The 17,164-nt window shown below is 39.3% G+C and overlaps 1 protein-coding gene and 2 long non-coding RNA genes across 4 annotated transcripts; 2 read left to right on the top strand and 1 right to left on the bottom strand.

The window, feature by feature from the left end:
- Nucleotides 1-5,905: 5,905 nt before the first annotated feature.
- Nucleotides 5,906-7,319, top strand: LOC146712988 (uncharacterized). The gene is made up of 2 exons (XR_014917544.1): nt 5,906-5,963; nt 6,757-7,319. It is a non-coding gene; the product is annotated as an uncharacterized LOC146712988 (long non-coding RNA).
- Nucleotides 7,320-7,424: 105 nt separating this feature from the next.
- On the bottom strand, nt 7,425-9,548 carry LOC146712987 (uncharacterized). 2 transcript variants are annotated; one of them, XR_014917541.1, is made up of 3 exons: nt 9,067-9,548; nt 8,200-8,681; nt 7,425-7,665 (listed from the first exon to the last, which is right to left on the bottom strand). It is a non-coding gene; the product is annotated as an uncharacterized LOC146712987 (long non-coding RNA). The 2 variants fall into 2 exon arrangements; XR_014917543.1 differs by having other exon boundaries at nt 8,200-8,643.
- A 687-nt stretch (nt 9,549-10,235) lies between these two features.
- Nucleotides 10,236-16,222, top strand: LOC146712986 (uncharacterized). The gene is made up of 3 exons (XM_085446131.1): nt 10,236-10,549; nt 11,428-11,537; nt 13,110-16,222. Exons 2-3 carry the CDS (start codon nt 11,520-11,522, stop codon nt 14,262-14,264), a joined length of 1,173 nt encoding a protein of 390 aa, XP_085302257.1. The 5' UTR covers nt 10,236-10,549; nt 11,428-11,519; the 3' UTR covers nt 14,265-16,222.
- The last annotated feature ends 942 nt before the right edge of the window (nt 16,223-17,164 follow it).

Genomic DNA, 17,164 nt, shown 5'->3' with positions numbered 1-17,164 from the left:
GCTATTCGGAGAATGAATTTAATTACGATGTATGGAAGAAAGTACTGGAAAGAGTAACATCTCTGTCTATTTTAGCTATTTTTAAGTGATGTGTGACACACGCTAGGCACAGATACACCCACACACAGGTCGTTATCATCAGATGCACGTTTATTGTGAGTGTCCACAGAATTACAGCAGAACACCGTTTGACAGCGGTCGGTTTCCCCAGCTTCCTTTCCCTCCGCTCCTCTCCGCCTCACTATATAAAGGGAAGGAAAACCACCATCAGTCCAAACCGCCATCAGCTGTTCTTACCAGCACCGCCCCGTTGAGCCCACTGCACCACTCCTCCCCTGCAGCCGCGTGCCGGACCACACCTCCGCCACACAATGATTTACTGTAACTTAAGCATAATTATGTACATTTGTGACGCAGAAGGGGCTGAACCCTGAGATGAATAAAACTATTCTGAATTGAGTTGTTTGGAGAAGATCTATGCTGATGAGTTGCAGTGTACATCTTCCCACACGTGTACTCAATAAATCTTCATTTGAGTGAACTCTTCTGGGCCAGTGTTGGTTTGTTCCTTGCCTCAATATTTCGAATCGGGACACTACCAATACAGATCATTCACAGCTGGGCTAAAATAGAAGGATCTCAGTGATTGTGAAAACAGAGCTATTTAGGAGCAATAAGGCAGCGCAGCTAAAAGAGCCGAAGATCTCAAACACACTGAACACTCCTCACTCACTTGGAGAACCAACTTTCAGACTGATGACGCTGATGAGCTTCAAAGGTTTTCCAGCTCTCTTGATGACATAACACTCGTATGTTCCAGCATCATCTTGTCTCACATTCTTCAGAATCAAAGACACGTCTCCATCAGCTATCTGTCTGTCCTTCAGATCCACCTGGTTCTCAAAAGATGGATGCTGGTAATCTGGAACAAGTCATCCATGCTGATATAAAAGGACAAGTTTTTCATCTTCCAGGTCAGTTCTGCTCCACTCTACAACTATGACGATGTGAGCTTGAGCTTGACATGTCAGAGTGACGTCCTGTCCAGACTCAGCTGTGATGATTTTGTGATCTGAAAAAGAGGAAACAACACCGCGCAGCGAGGTTAAAGGTCAAAGTAACACTGTTCACTTCTACAGCAGTCAATCAGAGTGATGATGAGACAGCACTAAACTGTACTTACACACAGAGAATTTTCAATAAACTTATCACAAAATTAATGTGTGCAGGCTCATGTTGCCTGCACACACACAGACCAACAGAATGAATATGAAATAATCCTACTCAATTTCTTTGTCTTTATCTATCATTGAAATGGCATTTATCTCCTGACAGGTAAAACTCACCTGCAGAGGTAAACATGCAGAGGCTGAATAACAACAAAGCTGAGCAGAGTGATGCAGTCACAGCAGACATTTCCTCTACCACAGATGGTCTTAGTTTGTTCTAAATGTCTGTATTTTCAGTGAATAACAGAACGTGAGTTTAAACCTGATTGCATCAGATTAAATTTAACGTTTACATAAAATTCAGTTTCCATAGAAATGATTCCAGGTTCAGATACTAATGCTGGATAATAATCACTAAGGCTTTTGAAATCTGTGAGCGAACTGGGTCCTCAGCAGTTCTGTGTGATTAGTAAGTATGTGTCTCTCAGCTTTCTACTCCAACTGGTCCTGTAATGATTTTTGCTGCGTGCGCATGTGTGTGTGTGTTTGTCTGAAACCATTTTTCCCCCTCTCTCTGTTCTTGTTTTTGCATGATCTGTTTGGTTGAGAAGTGATTTCAAAGTTTCATGTGAGAGATAAAATAGCTGCGGTTAAATTAAGCTGTCTAAAACTGTCAAGGTTCAGCCCAGAGAGAAGAGCAGTTTTATTTTAAACAAGTTCCTCACACCAAGGGGTTTCAGAGGGGAATATTTCTGAAGCTGACACTGGACTCAGCGCCCACAGAGAGAGGGGAGAAAATAATTAGGCTACGTTCACACTGCAGGTCTTAATGCTTAATTCCGATTTTTTGATCAAATCTGATTTTTTTGTCTGCTTGTTCACACTATAAATAAAATGCGACAGCAAACGCGCTCTAGTGTGAACCCTCAAAGCGGCCCGCATGCGCAAAAGAAGACGTCACACACAATCAAGGCTGGACTGGGACAAAAAATTGGCCCGGGCATTTTGACTATAGACCGGCCTACCAGGATAAAGATTGAAAATTTGACGTCATTCAGGGTTAAACCGCAAAGGATTCTGGGAACTTGTGGCAAGAGGTACTAGCGCACGCAGGCTTTCAATTGAACTCAGTTACACAGCAATAAAAAGAAACCCAAAAAATGGCAAGAAGCTGTTGTATTATTAACTTCAATAGTCGGTCGCATGACAGCCACGGGAAGCCGACGGGTAGAGAGATCGTTTTTTTTATCGGATTACATCGTTGAAGAGACATTTTTAAGCCATGTTTCCGAAGTAAGAGCCGACGGATGGTCTGGATATACCAAATATAACGTCCCCGAACACTCCAGCTCACATGTTAGTCTGCTCCAAGCATTCCCACAAAGGTCAGAGTTTTGTTGTAGTTAATGCGTCATTTTTCTTAACATAACTGGTGATATAGGTTACAAGCAAGTCTGGAGCTGAACAGAAATTGTGGCGCTATGCTCCTTTGTTTATTGTGCATAAATAGTGAATTTTCCTGACACAATATTACGTTTCGCTTCTGTTATTACCATGGTACATTGACAAAAACATACTTTTATTCACAGGAGAAAACAGTTGTTTTGTATCACTAATTGTCCAATGCGATTACAACATACAATATTATTGTCACTGCTACATTTCTGTAATGCTACCAGAGATTATTTCCACTAATTAATTACCGTTGAGCTCAAAGGTTATATTAATAAACGGTTAACAAATGTGTATTTATGACGACGATTTGTGAGACTGGTAAACTTACCTTTGTTCGTACGATGGTCTTTCGTTCTACACGGTGCATTTCAAGGTCCTGCACCCATCCGTCGGTAAACTGTACCTGGGCTTGTTGCAGTGACCTGAAGTTACTAAACTTCATGAGTGTATGCACTCACTCCAAGAACCGTATGATTATAAATATGAGCGTGGTGAAAGTTGGGCAGCACGCTAATGTCTTTTGTCCCTCTGTGTGCTCGTAAGGGTCTGACACTTTCACTCCTTTGATTTTTTTCCTCGTATCTTTTCTTTGTCTTTTCGTCGAGTCTGTCTTTGTACGGACCGGCATTGTTCTCCTTTTGTTTTGTACATTCCTTTTTTGTGCGGCAAAGAAAAAACAAGAAGGTATTAGAACCGGAGAATGAACATTTTGCGGCGCTGCAAACGCTTGCATTTGATGCGGTACTTGGATTGTTTTGCCACGAGTTCCCGGCATGCAATGCGCGAAAATCACGTGATTGCTAAACAAGGGGGAGGGTGCATCCGGCCTCCTCGGCTGTAATTGGTCCAGCCCAGAGTCGATCATGACCAATTGGCCAATCCAACACCTTTCATTATCTATACCCTTCTTAAAAATAAAAAAAATCCATCGGCCCATAAAAACAAAAAATCGCCAGCGGCCCACCGGGCGAATGCCCGGTATGCCCGATGGCCAATCCAGCTATGCACACAATGCACTCTGTTTAGACCCAGACCAAACAATATTTCGTCTTGATGCATTCTCAATCATCCAGCAAAGTAAATCTCCAAAAGTTGAATCTGTTCATCTGGACGTAGCGTTTTGTGGGTTTTCTATAATGTTACATCATATTCTATAAGGATGTTATATGTTTGTAGACTTTCTGCCCAGTTTGACCCATTTAGCAGAAGTCAGCATGTTTAAGGCTCTGATATTTATTCTGTATGACTTAAAGCAGTTATGACATGGTCTGATTTTCTCACCCAATAAAGGAATATTTCATATATCAGTCTACTCTTCATTTTATCAGAAACAGTTATCACAGCTCGTACATTTTCATTTTGCACATATATGTAAGCATTGAGCCAAATTTAGTAATGCCAACAAATTAAATGAACATTATTTGTCTCTTACATATGATACAGCTATACATATTTATACACTGTAAAAGATTCTTGTCTTTGAGTGAAGATTTATGGTGATGGGAAATATAAATAACTGAAACTTGAATCTTTACTGAAGCTCAGTGTTTGACACAGAGTTCACTCACATGTGCTGTACCAGTGTACCTGCACATGTGACCATAAAAGTGAATTGTTCACGTGAATTGTTCAAGTTCACTGCTGTAATAACTAATAATGATTAATATAATAACTATAATATTGGCCATATTATATTTACACTGACTTTAGTCTCATGAACAACATAATTGAAATGAAGCCCAACAATCATGTTTTACAGTCATGTGGTCTCAGCCTCAGATACTTATTAAATCACACAAAGCTCGTGTAGAAACAAACGAACAAATGAACAAAATATGTTCTCCTTCATTTCTCTCAAACAAAGCTGTATGAAACGTTTACAGCGGTTAGTATCATGGTTGCTAGGCAACCTGGGCAGCGCGACGGAGATCGACCGGCATTTCACAAGCCTCGCACTTCCGGCCTTAGCGGTCTTTGAGTACGCGTATATGGGCAGAAATCTGTGACATCAGAAACTGAATTTGAATAAGTTCAATTTGAATTTGAATTGCTCAGATTGAATCTGAATTGTAACTTGAATAAATGCTTTTGAAAACTGAATTTGAATTAGTCTAATTTGAAATTGAATTTATGGTTTGAAAATGATCATCACTAAATTGAAATTGAATTTTATATTTTGAAAATGAATTGATTTGCTTTGAAACTGCATTTTATCCTTTAATACGTTTTTTGTATTTTATTTATTCCAAATGATCATCCAGATGTCTGTGACATGTGATGACAAACACCATAATGGAAGGCCTTAGTCATCACTCATCATATATTTTTGCATATGCTGAACAGGCAGTCAGACATGCTGTAACTGTGGGGTAGAAAACAACATGAACACCATACGGCAGGGGTCTCAAACTCCAGTCCTCGAGGGCATGGAAAAGTTGCATGACACTTTGACCCTTGAGGAATATGGAACTCCAAAGTGTTCAAAATTAAATAAATAAATAGGTCAAGATGAAATAAATAACTATGTGAATAAATAAGACACAGATATGTAATGTGAGAATGATATTGTGAAATAATGGAACACATTTTGAAAAAAATGCTCATTATTGTGAAATATATTGCATTCTGCTATATAAATTTACTTATTATTGTGAAATATTATTTCATGGTCATTATTTTTCACAATAACAGAGATTATTCCTGAGGCATTTTATTTATTTCCAGCCGTTTTTAGTCCAAAATGACCTTTTTTCAAAGTCAGTCTTTATTTCAAAATCCCGTTTTTCCCGATGGTCTATTTATTTCATAATGCGACTTTTCAGCAGAATGACTTTGTCTGTCAATCAATGTAAGTGGGCTGGACCTTTGCACCTATTGGCTTATCGTTTACCATCGACTAGTTTTCCTGGATACCGGCTCCGCGGACGGCTACTGCAGCTAGCAACAGCGTGCTAGGTCAAAAGTCACGGAGGATGGCGGACTGGTGTGAACTTCAGCCAGTTCTGCTCATTTAAGCAAATCAGATAGAGAGGGATCATTTACCTGTAGATACTGTTTTGAGTCGTTTAGATGTTTCTGAAATGCTTGGGATGATAATTGCTCTTCAAGATGTTCGCATCGATGACAGCATTGTCAAAGGTTTAAGATCAATTCAGCACCGTGTTCGTTTGGAATACGCCGAGGAAGAACAGTCTTCAAATGTTGGCCGTCCACGTCTAGAAATCCCGGTGCAGCACTCAGGACTTTAGTGCTGTCCGGGATAACCGTCGGGGTAATTGCCAATACATTTTCTGTGTCTCCGAGCACAATTAGGAGGAAAATGACGGAGGATGGTCTAAGGTAAGTTTATGCTGTAATTGAGCACCTGTGTGATTCTGTACACAGCATTGTTTAGGTGTTGACCTTAATTATGACGTTTGACAATGAATTATTATCGCTTACTTTTTTTTGTTACTGTCTAAACTAAGTGGGGCAGCTACGGCTAAAGCTATCGGCGCCATCTCGGCGTTGAGACACGTTTAGCAGTGTTAGCTGTTAGTGTGTTAACTCGGAGACTGGGGTCAGTGGAGCCTGTAGGAACCTTTTACACAGAGAGTAGACCCACCAGCTTTCCACAGTCTACTTACTTATCACATCTTGTTAGACAACAGGGTCATTAGTGCTTTAAATAGTACATAGTTGAATGTTTCATTGCTGTTTGCAGTTGATTGTTCTCTGATAACGCATAACAAGGTTGATGTTAAATAGCGAGTTTATTGAAATGGTTTTGTCTATTTCACCAGCATTATAGATATACTTTCTCTGGTGTCTTCGGTAAAGCTAAAACAAGAATACATTTACATCCTTGGTTCTTTCAGCATTAATTGGAAAACTTTGAGATTTGCTGTGCGCCTCCCAAGCCATTCTCTTTTATCCCACCTGTCAGGTATAGATGGCAATACTTTAAACAAAGTTAAATTTGTTATACCTGAAGAGAACCAATCCTGACCTAGAATGGGTGAATGAATAATTAGTTGGTAGCCAATGCCTAAGCAACTCACATAGGCCCTGGCAGACTCAATAAGTCCATCTAGGAACAGCTGCAGGAAACACCTCTTCAGTTTAGATTTAAAACATGTGCATGCTCTTTCAGGTTGATGAGGATTATGGTGTGGACTGGACAGGACAACATAATCGCTGCCCATCAAATGAGATCACCATTCCTGAGATTCAGCTCCCAGATGCACTGAATGAACAAGACCCTGCTGTGCTACCAATACTTCAAAATCACTTGTAGAAAGACATTATTACATTTAATCAGTTTCTATGTCAGGAGGATTTTTTTTTTTTTAAATTTCTACAGCTTTGTAGCTAATACTGACTCAAAACAGCATAACCAATTTCATTTTCAACAAAACAGTGAGTGGCTATAAAACAGGATTTGTTTTATACAGCTGTCACTTTAATGATATTCATTTCTTGGTTGGATATACAGTACATGTCAACTCTGAGCAGATTTAATACAATGAACACAGTAGAGTAGTGTAACATCTTAATTCAAATAATTTTTTCTAGAAATTTTTTTTGTATCAGTAGCGAGTATAAACAAAACATATTGTGTAATTTATAATGTATAGTGAACAACTGATTTTGATATCTGAACTCTTCATCAGTTTATATTAAAAAAGCCATAAATGCACACCTGTACTCTGTATTTTTCACTGTCAAGTGTATTAAAAAGAACTAGAACTCACTAGATTGTCCGTTTCTTTGAACACCGAGTACAGTAATGTGATGCAAGAAAGAAGAAATGGTCTAATTTTACCATGTGGTTATGGAATCAATCGTAAACCAGACCAAAACCTGAGTCAGTAGAGTTGAGACACACCTGAATGTCCATTAGAAATGACTCATAGGTACAGTAGTGTGCAGGAAGACGTAGTACTTCAAAACCGGTGGAAGACTTTGGAAGATTGCTGTTGACCACTTCCACAGTCATTTCTCGGCAAGACTTCCCATCCTGTCCAAAACTTGATGAGGGCTTTTTGTTGTGCACAAGATGCTGCAACAGAAGATTGTTTTAAACTATAATGACATCCTATATTCATTATTTTGAATCTTTTATGGAGAAATACCATAAAAGATGACCACTTACATACAGGGCACCAGACATTTTTGCCCCACTCAAATTGCTGTTGTAGCTTTTATAGATATTTTTATGTTAACAAAGCTAAAAGTAGTCTACATACAATTCTAGTGCAACTGATAATGCCACCACTCTTATGTATTGCATGGAGCAAATAACAAAACAAAATTATACTATAGCGTAGAGCTGGGCGATAGAACGATAACGATATGTATTGCGAAATAACTTTTTCTCAATAGAAAAATTAAACTATTGCGATAGACCTCACCGCTCTTGTCCTTTTTATAAAAAAATAAATAAAAATAAATATCGTGATATGAAAAAATCTCATATCGCCCAGCTCTACTATAGTGTACTTTGTTAATGACCCAAGATCACTGGACTGTATGTAATTTACCAAAGTATAATCAGAGAAAACCAATGGCAAAATACCTATTGCAGCAGACTTACCATTTTCAATGAAGGACCGAAGGTAACCTGCCACTCTGCATTTATCCTCGAGAGCATTCCTCTTCTTCCTCATCTTCATCTTCTGTGGCAGGCCACAGTCATTTTATAGCTTTACTTATCTTGTAGTCTTAAGAGCATCAGCAACATTAGGTGTATTTTTATTAAATGTAACCCAGCTGTTCAACTAACCCACGCATACAAAACAGTATATTGGTGTTTTGTGTCAACAATTAATGTTCATCCTTCATAAATTAACCAAATAGCTTTACTATTCAGATGTTAAAAGATGTGACCTGACCTTACCTCACAACAGGGAGCAGTCTCTGATTCCCTTGGTAAGAAAGGAGGAATGATGTCTGATCTTTCTGTCAGAAGCGGCCATACCATGGTTTCCTTAAGCCCTTTCCTCAGCTGCTTGACTTGACGACTTGTTTGTGTTATGACCTACAACGGTGAGACCAAACCAAAACTGAAGTTGGAGTCTGTAAAGTGACACACACTTTAAATGTTAAATATTTAAAGAACATCCACTGTACTAGTAAAAGCATTTTCAAATTATACCCACTTACAAAATCACTACGTTGAACTAAAATTGCTTTCTTTTCTTTCACATAGATTACTTGTCTTCCATATTAGCACAGAAGATAAGCCACTTTAAAACAGTCATGAATAACTATCACCTACAACAATGTAAATAGTAATACAGACATTAACCCAGAAGACAATTATTTTCTCTTACCTAATTTATAGAATTCTTTGCTATGATAAAAAACAGTATTAAAAAAAATCTGTGACTAAACTGATTAAAAAGCTCATTTTTGCCAGACAGACAGACTAACCAAGCAATAATAACATATCGTTACTTACCCTGAACAGCGTTTCATGGAGTGGAGCTAGCTGTGATAGCGTTAGCATTTGCTAACGTTAACACTGTGCGGTTGTGATGAGAACTTGGACCAGGGACCACTTCATCTCCAGTACACTGCTGCAATACGCAGACTGAGGTGAAGACGTTCAATCTAAGCGGTTAGCAAGTTCTTTGAGTAACTCAGAAACGGACTTGTTTCCTGCAGCCATGCCCTTCACAAGAATTGATACACCTGTAACGTTATTCGCGCCCAGTGTTTTGCATTTGTCGGTGCCTTAAGTTTATTTTGAGCTGCATACTGCCGCCAGCTGCATAGGAGATGCATTGCACCATTAAACCTAAATCGACAATTCATGTGCTATTACTTATGTCTGAGTAAAGGAGCAACCAATCACACAACTGGCTCCGCCCTGTCTTTCTTGATTGACAGACAAAGTCATTCTGCTGAAAAGTCGCATTATGAAATAAATAGACCATCGGGAAAAACGGGATTTTGAAATAAAGACTGACTTTGAAAAAAGGTCATTTTGGAATATAAACGGCTGGAAATAAATAAAATGCCTCAGGAATAATCTCTGTTATTGTGAAAAATAATGACCATGAAATAATATTTCACAATAATAAGAAAATATATATAGCAGAATGTAATATGTTTCACAATAATGAGCATTGTTTTCAAAATGTGTTCCATTATTTCACAATATCATTCTCACATTACATATCTGTGTCTTATTTATTCACATAGTTATTTATTTCATCTTGACCTATTTATTTATTTAATTTTGAACACTTTGGAGTTCCATAGAAGGACTGGAGTTTGAGTACTCAAAGACCGCTAAGGCCGGAAGTGCGAGGCTTGTGAAATGCCGGTCGATCTCCGTCGCGCTGCCCAGGTTGCCTAGCAACCATGATACTAACCGCTGTAAACGTTTCATACAGCTTTGTTTGAGGCCCTTGTGGACTGTTAAGGCTGCGTACATTAGGGCTACAGAACCTGAATTGGGATACAGCCTAAGGCTGTTCCAATTCTCAGCACCGGTCCTCTCTTTCCCTGAGTCCTTAGCAAATCTCCTTCCCACGATGACGTTTCCATCGAGGGCAAGAAAAAGAGCTTAGGAAAAGGAGATAGGCGCTACTTTTGAAATAACACCCCACGTGGTTACGTTGGTCTGCTTAGTCACGTGACCGCACAGCAACAAATCACAGCAGAGCCGGAAAAGGCGGCGGAGCAAAGTGTGTGTGCAGGAGAGGAGTCGAGCAGAGAGAGCTGCTTTTTCATGAAACGGGAGTAAAGTAGTAAACTTACAGGAACATATACCACTGCCAACGTTGGGATTAATTTCTGCATCGATCTGCACACCCTTGTGTCCTGGATCGTAGCCGAGATCAGCGTGAACCACGTGGGTCTCTGCTCCCTGATCTGTTTCTTAAGACTTTCAGATTCATCACGGAGTTTCTCTCGGTTTGTGGGCTCATATAAAGGTAAGCACCGAGCCAACTTTAATGTGGGTTCAGTTTATGTTGTTGCTGTTAAGAATAATAGATTGCTTGGTATACACTGGAGTTAGACAGACTGTAGAGTTTGTGATTGTCTGCAACATTATAATCTGGCGGTTGCTATGGGGTAAGAATACATACAGAAAAATAGTCTTTGAATATGAACAAAGGGTGCAGGGCAGGAGAAGAGCCATCCCTCAGGACAGGAAGCCACGGGTACAAGCGTGGGGGAGGGCAATCAGCCTTTAGAATAGGACTTCATAGGGCTTTGGAGTTGACGTCACGCCGCAAAGCATTGTGGGAGCGCAGCGTCGTTTTCAGGGTCTACGAATCAAAACAAACACACTGTGTTGGAATGTATGGAACGCCAGGACTGCCATAATGAATTAATTAAATACACCATTAAATAATTAATTAAATGTGTCAATAATTAATTAAAATTGGAATTAATTAATTAAATAAATAGTTATGACACATGTAATTAATTAATTATCTGAGTGGCAGTCTGAGGTACACCTGTGCACTACTCATGATGTCAGATCAGCATCCTGATGTGGCACACCTGTGAGGTGGGATGGATTATCTCAATATAACAGATGTGCCCACTACCACACATTTGGACTGATTTGTGACCACTGTTTGGGAGGGATGGTTATATTGTGTATCTGGAATGAATTTTAGGTCTCTACGTCCATCCCATGGGGAATGGGAGCAAAAACAAAAGTGTTGCGTTTATATTTTTGTTGAGTGTGTATATATATATATATATATATATATATATTTGTGTACATGACAGCATTGCTGTCCAGCATTGTGTTTATCAAAACTCTTTTTACAAGTCCTGCTGTGTGTGTGTGTCCCAGGTGATTAACAGGAGGAGAAGAGTCTGGTGGTGCAACGGAGGAACAATTTCATCCATTTGGACTCAGCTGAGCCACTACAGAGGAAACAATCAATGACTTCAACACAAAAGGTGAGAAAAATATCACAGTTACAATTAGGGATGCACCGATACTGGTATCGGGGCCGATACTGTAAAATGTGTGTGTACTCATACTCGTAAAAGTTAAGCGATACCATGAACCGATAATAATGTAGCCCGGATGGGAATTTGGGAGTAGATACTCATAATTCCCATGAACTTAAACGCCACTGTAACATAAGGTGTTCACAGTTGATGTTATGTGATGTAACTGTACCCAGAATGTAATTTGCCCTGTAATATGTCACAAGGTAAATACAGGTAATTAGAGCAATCAAACTGTTATGTTAATCATAAAATATTATTTTATGGTATGTAACTCTGAATGGAGTTTAAATATTGTTCAGAGTTCTAATTTTCTGGAGGCCCGTGAAGGTATCATAAAACGGGACCTGTGTATCTGTTGCAATGGAGGAGGAGAAGAGAACGGCATAGAGAGATGCACGAGGTTAGCTGAACCAAAGTGAGAGACTCGGCTAGTTTTACTGAGGTTAACTAGCACAAAAGAGTGTGTGACTAGAAAGCTAACCGTGTGAGAGCTTCACAACAGAGTGTGGGTGAAGTGACTTTTTGTTTCAACGGTCGCACCACTGTGGAGTGGATTTAGTGTGGGACTGGTGAACGGTGACCTACCGAGCAACGGAACTGTAAGTCAGACTTTTGTGCTCTTACTGGGGAGAAGAGGATTTTTCTCCTTCATCTGGCGTGAGCAGCAAACAGGCCTGCAACAAGTGTGAATGTGAGTGTGTGTGGGGCCAATGTGTGAATATTGTGTGTTTAGTGGATTTATATAACATGTTTTGGAGTGTATATTAGTGAGTCACTTACCAAAAGGTGATAACATAAGTTGGGTTGTGTAATATAATTTGAAAGGGAATTATTTCATTTATACAGTACAGTGTATTTCATTTGGTTAAGGAATTGGAATATTATTTGAGTTTAAAAAAGGGATGTGTTGTGATGTGTTCAGTAAACGTTTCGTTTGTGTTAAAGAGTTGTCTGGGGTCGTTTCTTTACTACTGGTTAAGTTTAACTTGTGTGTGGTAGAAGTATCGTTTTTTGTACTCAATATCTGCAAGTACTCAGATCCAAGTATCGGTATCGTATCGGTTTGGAAAAATGGGTGTCGTTGCATCCCTAGTTAGAATATTACTGAAAGCTGGTGTGTTTTTAAAAACATGATAACAGCAGCTTTATCTTTTGCATCCTGGGCTCATCCATATATACAGAATCTACATTCGAATCAGAAACCACAGAAGTTACAAGAAAATACAAAGATCTTTTTTATAAGCACACATTGAAACAACAATATCATCAGTTGAACTTGAAATTTCTTATGCGTAAAAGATTTTCTCTGCTGATCAATATTTCTTCAATAATGTCATTTTCATTACAACTCTCATTGTAGCATATCATTGTAATGTGACACTGCCACCAGAAGGTGGTGGAAACACACCAACAATGTGTTTGTTGACATGTTTGATTCCACCAATGGAGGGAGTTTCAGTTTGTTCCACGACTGCATTTCACTCACTGCCTCTGTTTGTATCTCTGTCACTGCAGGACCAACATGGAGCAAGAAGTCAGCGCTCCCAGGAGGCCGACAAACCTCACAGAAGAAAAGGAGAGAAAACCTACAGCTGTGATGAGTGTGGAAAGTCTTTTACCCACTCTGGACACTTAAAAATACACCAACTCATCCACAGTGGAGTTAAAGCGTACAGCTGTGACTTGTGTGGAAAGTCTTTTACCCGGGCTGCAGACTTAAAAAGACACCAAGTCATCCACAGTGGAGTTAAACCTTACAGCTGTGATGAGTGTGGAAAGTCTTTTACCCAGGCTGGAAACTTAAAAACACACCAACTCATCCACAGTGGAGTTAAACCTTACAGCTGTGACTTGTGTGGAAAGTCTTTTACAGAGGCTGGAAGCTTAAAAACACACCAACTCATCCACAGTGGAGTTAAAGCATACAGCTGTGACTTGTGTGGAAAGTCTTTTACCGGGGGTGGAAACTTAAAAACACACCAACTCATCCACAGTGGATTTAAACCTTACAGCTGTGAGTTGTGTGGAAAGTCTTTTACAGAGGCTGGAAGCTTAAAAACACACCAACTCATCCACAATGGAGTTAAACCTTACAGCTGTGACTTGTGTGGAAAGTCTTTTACCCGGGCTGGAGACTTAAAAAGACACCAAGTCATCCACAGTGGAGTTAAACCTTACAGCTGTGATGAGTGTGGAAAGTCTTTTACCCAGGCTGGAAACTTAAAAACACACCAACTCATCCACAGTGGAGTTAAAGCGTACAGCTGTGACTTGTGTGGAAAGTCTTTTACAGAGGCTGGAAGCTTAAAAACACACCAACTCATCCACAGTGGAGTTAAAGCATACAGCTGTGACTTGTGTGGAAAGTCTTTTACTGGGGGTGGAAGCTTAAAAACACACCAACTCCTCCACAGTGGATTTAAACCTTACAGCTGTGAGTTGTGTGGAAAGTCTTTTACCCAGTCTGGAACCTTAAAAAAACACCAACTCCTCCACAGTGGAGTTAAAGCGTACAGCTGTGACTTGTGTGGAAAGTCTTTTACCGAGGGTGGAAACTTAAAAATGCACCAACTCATCCACAGTGGATTTAAACCTTACAGCTGTGAGTTGTGTGGAAAGTCTTTTACCCAGTCTGGAACCTTAAAAAAACACCAACTCATCCACAGTTGATTTAAAGCACACAACTGTGAGTTGTGTGGTAAGGTTTTTGCTCTAAATAGCGACTTACAGAGGCATCTAGTTACCCACTCTGGAATTAACGTGTACAGCTGCGACTTTTGTGGAAAAAGTTTCAGTGACAAACAGTACCGAAATATTCACCTACGGATTCACACTGGAATTGATGTTTCCTGCTGTGATCAGTGTGGGAAACTGTTTACAATAGATGCACAGTTACAACAACACACTGAGGAGAGACCTTATAAATGACCTGTGTGAGAAGACTTTTAAAGCTCCAAATCAGCTGAAAAAGCACCAACAGATCCACTCCAGAAAGTAACTCTAGAAGTGCAGTTACTGTGAGGATGTATTGATTTTTTATCTTGTAATTTTAACCTGATTGTTTGGAAAAAGTCTGATCAGTAAACTTATGGAGTTATACTGAATGAACTGTTTGGAAAAATGAAGACTCATTTTCACTCAGTAAGCTGAGTGTTGTAATATAAACAGTAAAATGTAATTGGACGTTGGCAGAGATGCTTTTTATTTCAGGCGACGTTCAGGATAAAAACGTTGAAGGAATTCCCTGATTTACAATGTCTTTGTTTAGGAGTGGAGCAAAGAACATGGATCCATTTCTCAACCCAGTCGTCACTGTGGTGGTGGGAAAGCGTTTCTCTTTGACCTTTGTAGAAAAACCTCCAATCACGAACGGGACCTAAAACCACATCAACGTAGACACACTGGAGACAAAATGAACTACTGCAAAGAATGTGGGAGAGGCTTCCACACACCAAATACTATAAAAATACATGACCTCTTCCACAGTGTGGTCAAGAAGCACATCTGTGACCAGTGTGGGTCATCCTTCACCACTGCAGGAGGGACACCATACAAGTGCAGACACTGTGACAAAAGCTTCTCACAATCAGGTCATCGTAACAAACATGAACGTACACACATGGAAGTGAACTTCAGCTGTGACCAGTGTGACAAGAGCTTCAGGAATCTCAGTTCATACTCCGAACACAAACGATTTCACACTGTAAATAAACTGTTTCACTGTTACCAATGTGCAAAAACCTTCACTTCATTATCTGCTCTATGCAAACATCAGCCTGATCATGCAGGACTGAAATCACTGGATCACAATGAATCTGAAGAGAGAGAAAGATCCTCTTCTGGTTTCAGGCTCAGACTTAAAAACCTTGAGATCAGGCTCCACAGAGTTCAGATGGAATCTCCTGTAAAGAGTGTCAGCTGATGTCACACTTGGGCTGCAGTGAATAATCCTGAATGTTACATTTAGGAAGCTGCATGTATAGATATGTATATGCAATTTCAATCCTTCATTCATATTTAATCTTTTGCTGAGGTAAAATCTTCTCTTAAATCATTTTCTCCCAAAACTACAAATATTTTCACAGCAGTTGCTCTTAAAACCTCAAAAATGAACTAAATCTGTCCACCAGCTTTGAAAAAACACCTGCCGTGACGTTATGTCCAGAAAAAAAGAAACTCAAGCTAAACTGGTTTTGGGCTGTACTTCCATGTAATACCAGTTTGTACCAGAAGATGAACCAGTGAGTCAGTGTAACCTTCATTCAATTAGGCAAAGAACACAATCTTATTCACAGTGGCAGCAAAGAAATGTTGAAAGTTAAAAACAGCAGCACACATCAGAACCATTTTAAAGATCACAGGTGACTACTTTTACTTAATTCAAATTCTGTTAAACCTCTATTTTTTGCTCCTCCTTTCACTTTAGTGTATTTAGTCCTTGAAGTCCACATGTTGTTTTTTTAATGAATTTTGATCCACATGTTCTGCAGCTGTTTTCTTGTTGATTTGAAGTTTGTATTATGAAATCCTGATAATGTTAAAGTGTTAGTTATATTTGATGAAGTCTGTGTAGAGTTTATCTTATTAAACAGTTTGGTGTGAAAAATAAAGAAATGGTCTCAGAACAAGTAGTTTGAGCCATTATTTCCGATTCAAACTAATTTAACTGTTTTCAGTGGTACATGTGGAGGTTTATCACAGGAGGCGACTTGGCTGTTCTCCACTCACACTGAAGAAGGATCCTGCAGCTAATTAAAAACTAAAATGATCTTGAAGGAAAATTTGTTTGATTTTTCTTAAAAACATGCTGTTGGCGGTTTGCAGTTGCAATGCAGGATCGTGCTGCTGCTCGTCTACAGGACTCTCATGGAGCGCCACTTTGAAACTTTGTAACTCTCTCTGCAAAATACAATATATAAAGACTAATGCTGGGCAATTAATTATATAGTTACTTCTTCAAAAAAGTTACTGAGTATTGCAAACAACAAAGATTTTTGCAGCTGTTTACCTAAAAATGCTGCTAAGGGATTTTTTTAAAACAAACATTTCAAACTATTTACAGAACAATCAGGCGTTCTGCATCAAATCTGATGCCACACAAATTATTTGTGCCTCTCCAAAAAATAATTTCTGTCCACTATGAGATAAAGGAGAACATCAAAAGCCTGATACCTGTAGGCCTGACAACAGGAGATGTATCACTCCCGTAACATTTAGCAGCCGCCTCATTGTTCTGACACACACAACAAAACTATTGACTACACTACACACTAACTATACAAGATTTGCGCTAAACGTTGCAATTCTCTCACATCTCAAAACACTGCCGTCACTCCTAAATTTTCCTCTTCTTAACAACTTCCGTTTCTTAACAACCAAATGCCATGTTTTGATTGGTCGGCATGGTACATTTTTTGACCAATGGGAAAGGGTGGGGTGTTTTGGTTTTGTCTTTGCTCTCAGGCGGAGAGTGCTTTATAACGTTTTCTTTATAAAATGCTGTTTTTACCATTTCTTCCCCCAGTAAATATAAACAACAATATTCTGGAAGAAAACCAAACACTGGATTT

The sequence above is a fragment of the Copadichromis virginalis genome, linkage group LG3, assembly GCF_057382275.1.
Source record: "Copadichromis virginalis isolate Kocher_CV1m ecotype Utaka linkage group LG3, C_Virginalis_male_GT1.1, whole genome shotgun sequence".
NCBI lineage: Eukaryota > Metazoa > Chordata > Actinopteri > Cichliformes > Cichlidae > Copadichromis > Copadichromis virginalis.
Note: the sequence above shows the minus strand (reverse complement) of the source record. Positions and strands in the feature narration are given on the sequence as shown.